Consider the following 4,819-nt stretch of genomic DNA (forward strand, 5'->3'; position numbering starts at 1 on the left):
ACTCTTTCCTGCCTATGCAGGGGGTCGGACTCAATGATCTATTGAGGTCCCTTCCGGCCCTAACATCTATGAATCTATGAATCTAAGCCACAGAATATCTTCAATGAAACCTTTTCAAATTCCCTTAATTTTTGGCCTTTCAGAGTCAATTTTATTCACATTTCAGTACGGGAAAACTATTTGGCCTTTCTTTTCTTTGATTTTCAAGATACTTTGGGTCTCAAGCAATTAGTTAATCAGTGTTGCTGTACTTAGATTTAAATGGATAAAAAGTTTACTGGAATTTTCATATTTAAAACAGCAGTAAGCTTCCTCTTCCTTTCACATGCATTTTGGGGAGTGCCCAAGATGAATCTTGCATAACTTTGGAGGTCTGTGCATTTACACAGTATAGGAATCTTAGAAAAGGTAATAAACAGTTATCAACGATGACCAACATTTTAGAGGCGGACAGAGTCAGGGCAAAAAAACCCCTCACAGATGCTATGACCCTTCCTGGGACAGCATGAGCAGAATGGCCATCCTATACTCTTGGTATTTCCCAACCACTCCCCTACCCTTTAATGGATCTAGCTGCAGGTTCTGAAAAATATGAAAAGACAGAGAGTATACCCCAAAATTAGTAAACAAAATACCCAGAATCTTCCTGTACACAGTATAAATTCCCTAAAATCCTACTCAATGTTGTTATCAATTAATGAAACAAGGCTACCAGTACATGGTATGTAGCACTGGATCAGAATTCTACCTATCGAAGTATTTATAGGGCCTTCATCACAGCAGCATTCAAGTGCCTTCATCACAGCAGCTACAATCAACTGCCAAAGCCCACTAATAAAAGCCTGGTGCAAGTTTCTACCAAGAAGGGTCAAGCAACTTCATTGTCAGTTCTCATAAAGAATTTTTCCTCACCAGACTGTTGCTGAACAAGAGAGGGAAAATTCCAATAGAAAGTAAACCATTTGGAAAAACTTACAAAGAACATCTGCACTGCCTATTCGATCAGAATACTGGACAAGCAACATAGATTCATTCAGTAATTGTGTCATGCTGCAGGAAAGGGGGCAAACAACTCACTGAGCAAGTCAGTTAAAAAGGAACAAACCTAATATATACCACGAGGACACTACCACATGTGGTTCTTCTAAAATCTTAGTAGAGAGCAAAACTTAAAATGTTTATGGCACGTTTTCTATTTAAACAATTATGTTCCAAAATTGTGTGTACCCTAGAGTACTAAAGGCTTTTGAAGTTATGAAACAGTCAGGACAGTTTTAAATGCACTTCTCCAGTAGTCTCTCTTTTTCTTCCCAAAGGCTGCCTTTTTTTTCCCTAAAAGGCCAAATCTATCACCCCATTGAATGGAAATTACAAGCTACTTAACTGAAAGCCATCACTAATTCAATCATTCAGGAATTTACCAGTTTGGAAGTAAAACAAGTACTATTTTAATCAATTTCAATACTTACGTTCTTTATTTTGATGTTGCCCCATTCTTCATCCTATGTTTGAAGGGAAGAGAACAATTGTAAATGTCACTATCTTATGGCAAAAGACTTAAAAGGCAAATTGATATTTTCACCAAGTCGTTTTTTCTGAATAGCACATTAAGTTTCCATTATAGTAAAATATTAACTAATCTGATTATTTTGCATGCCTGTATCAAACTAATAAGCAACAAGGTACTTTTCATTTCTAGAAGACTCTCTCCATTTACAGCTGCACTACTATTGGTCAGATTAAAACATAACTTTTAGAAGAAAAAGAAAGGCAAGTTGCCCAAATTCAGTCATATTGGTATGACAAGTCTCTGGCACAGAAATGCACCATCTCTTCAGGATTGTTTTCACTGGCCTGCAATACAAGAGCACAAGCTAAAGTTCTTTAACAAGCTGTGCAGCATTCTGTTCCAACTGCTCATTTCTTAGAAAAATAAGAAAAATATTGGCGATTAAGATGGTACAAAAGAAGTTGAACAATTTACCATTGCTGTTTGCTGTTGCTGATTGCTGTTGAAAGAGTTTCTCTCTTTCAACAGCAATCATCATGGACACTGCAAGAAGCTTTCCCAGTAACAAGCAACTACAATACAAAGCAATATAAAGTTTAATGTTTTCAACTACAGGCAACCCTCATTTAATGCTGTTTCACTATAACGCTAATTTTAAATTGATACCTGATTTCACTTAGCGCTTAGCGAGCTTTGTTATAATGCTCACTGTCACCATCTTGGGTAATTAAAAACAATTGCAGTCACCATCTTGGGTCATCAAATACTTTCAGTTTTGCTTAACACTTGTTTTTTCAAGAACCAATTAAGAGCTCTAGGTGGGGGTTGCCTGTATTCAGAAACACTGCTTACAATTTTTTTAATACTGTTAATGTTGATTACACATTATATGGGAACAAAAGTATGAGAAATGAATACAGAAAAGTTATGATATCTACCTTCAGAGTTCCTCCTTTCAACATAACTTTTTGTCTGGCTGGCTGAACTCCAGTCAATGCAAAAAGCTGTGCCTTGAATACCATTGGAGGTTCATCAGTATTCAACTCTACGCCATCGAATTTCTCTTTTCCCCATTTTACATTAACTGCAAAGATAAAATAATACAGAACTAGATAATTTTCTGTTCAATCAACTTTAGATAATTTAAAACTATTCATTTTATTCAAGACCTTGAATCATCTCAATAAATTCAGTTTCAGCTTGATTATCCATATAAAATTATTCAAGATACTTCTTTACTACTCACAATCCCAGCCTCACAATACACTACTTCAGGAAACTATAAAATAGAATTCTGTTAGGCAAATGCAAATTCTGTTTCCAAAAGCATCACATACATTCAGAATCCGCTCGGCAGCAGTGAACGCAAGTTTCAGAAGACAACCAACGATACTGCTTCTGTCGCCAATTGTTATACGCAGAAACTGAAAGTTATTTCCATCAATCTACTGACCTGGAAGAGCATGACTACAATTGATCGTGCTTCCAGATGTCTGCTATCATAAAATACAGATCCTCAACATAATTGCTACAGACTAATTTAACCTAGATTTTACTACAAAATGAGGAACAGGTACAACTCTCCAAAGTGAGCTACAGTAGAAGCTATCATGGGTACCTGGTGTTAGATAGCAGAGCACAGCCAGTGTGCACTAGGCAATTTGCTACCCTGAGATGAAGGAAGCAGACACATAATTGGTGCACAGGTTAATTTACACAAACACATAGTTATATTATGTCACTTTCTGAAAAATAACTTTACTCAAGAACAAAATGACTTACGCCTGTGTAAAGCTGCTGTGCCTTGAAGGTCCACTCCACCTTTACTAGAGTGGAAAGCTAACTTAAACAAGTTGTATGCCTGCACCCTAAAACTTCAAGGAATGCACAGATGATAGACTTCCTCCCAAAAATAGAGAGACAGGTAGTTAACCTGTACACTTAAAAAAAGCCCAAAGTTTCTATTTAACAGTTATAATTCTTTTGGCTGCAGAGATTATTTTACATCTAGTCACATGATAAATTTGTCAACTACATATTCAGACAAATTGCTACAGGTAGCACCACAAAAAAACAAACAGTGGACATGCCGTTCCTTCTTAATGGAACGTGAATTTTATAATTCCATCACTGGTAACTGCTTTAGTTCAGACGGGCTGCCCATCTTTTAAGCCATGTGCGCTAGCCGTGGCTATGTCCTGCACAGACCCTACCACATGCACTGTGTGGATGCTCCCCCCTCACCCACTGCTGCAACACATTGCCTCATGGGCACCTCCCTACTGCTGCATGGCATAACTGCATTCCCCACTCCTAACCCTAGGTGTGGCCTCAGACTCACCCTCAGCTCCTGCAGCTGACTGCCCCGCCCCACAGGGCAGAAAGCAGCAGCCATAAGGGGGGCAGGAGGGGGAGAAGTCTGGAGAGAATAGTTGTTATTGCAGCCAAAGGAGTGGGGACAGTCGGGGAGTCAATCAGGTGTGAGCCCACAGGATGAGCCTTCCCAGGTGACATGTGGCTCAAACTGCCAGTTGGGCAGCCCTGTGATATATTAATCATTTGCTGAATGCGCTGTGTGGACATAAGAGTGCTGGACATTTATCTATTATAAGCAATAGTCCCCTTGGCAGTAAAGCTGGAAGAAACCATTCATAAAATACAACTAGGGCAAAGTCAAGATATTATTGACCTAGAGCAGAAGAAAGCTTCCAGGGTAAATAGCCTGGTTTCACAACAGCTGTACATCTTCAAACTGGTGCAACAACTTTTAAGACTATTCAGATTGTTACAACATCATTAAAAGGCTGCAAAGCAGAGCAAACGTGTTTTCAGAAGTGCATGGTTCCTGGCACGGCTACAACTAGTCCTCTGCTATCGCCTGGCCAGAGAAGGCGACACTGGTGACTTAGGACTTTTACACCTCTCTGCCACCCGCTGGCTCAGGGCAGAGGAACACGTAACGATCACAGAGATAGCCTTAAACTACTGGCTTTTTCACTGATCTGAAACCAGTCGTGGATGAAGAGAATTTATTTATTTTTTGGATAAAAACACGGTAACTCGTCAGGCTGCCACATCTTTTAAAAAAAACTTTGCGACCTCTTAGCTTCAGCCCTAACCGGGCTACGACTGCTCCCCAGTGGCTGGCTAGGGCACGCGATCTTCCCACGCTACCTTTCCGCCAGTCACTCGTTTGGCGGGAGAGGGACGATCCGGCCTCGGGCGGGAGCTGGCCTGGAGAACGAGCTCTGGGGCCCAGCGGCTTCTTGAAGCCTTTCGATGATTTGCCGCGCGCAGAGCCCTGCGGCA

General features: G+C 40.2%; 1 protein-coding gene across 1 annotated transcript in view; it reads right to left on the minus strand.

Moving 5' to 3' along the window:
• USP14 (ubiquitin specific peptidase 14) overlaps positions 1 to 4,814 on the minus strand; it is a gene marked incomplete at its 5' end in the record, with an annotated part of 30,498 nt that extends 25,684 nt beyond the window's left edge. Inside the window, 3 exons of the mRNA XM_025209263.1 lie at positions 1,470 to 1,502; positions 2,449 to 2,594; positions 4,610 to 4,814. Of these exons, the coding sequence (XP_025065048.1) occupies positions 1,470 to 1,502; positions 2,449 to 2,594; positions 4,610 to 4,814 (384 nt within the window). The remainder of the gene's footprint in view (positions 1 to 1,469; positions 1,503 to 2,448; positions 2,595 to 4,609) is intronic.
• Positions 4,815 to 4,819: the final 5 nt, after the last annotated feature.

The sequence above is a fragment of the Alligator sinensis genome, unplaced genomic scaffold (assembly GCF_000455745.1).
Source record: "Alligator sinensis unplaced genomic scaffold, ASM45574v1 scaffold677_1, whole genome shotgun sequence".
Taxonomy (NCBI): domain Eukaryota; kingdom Metazoa; phylum Chordata; order Crocodylia; family Alligatoridae; genus Alligator; species Alligator sinensis.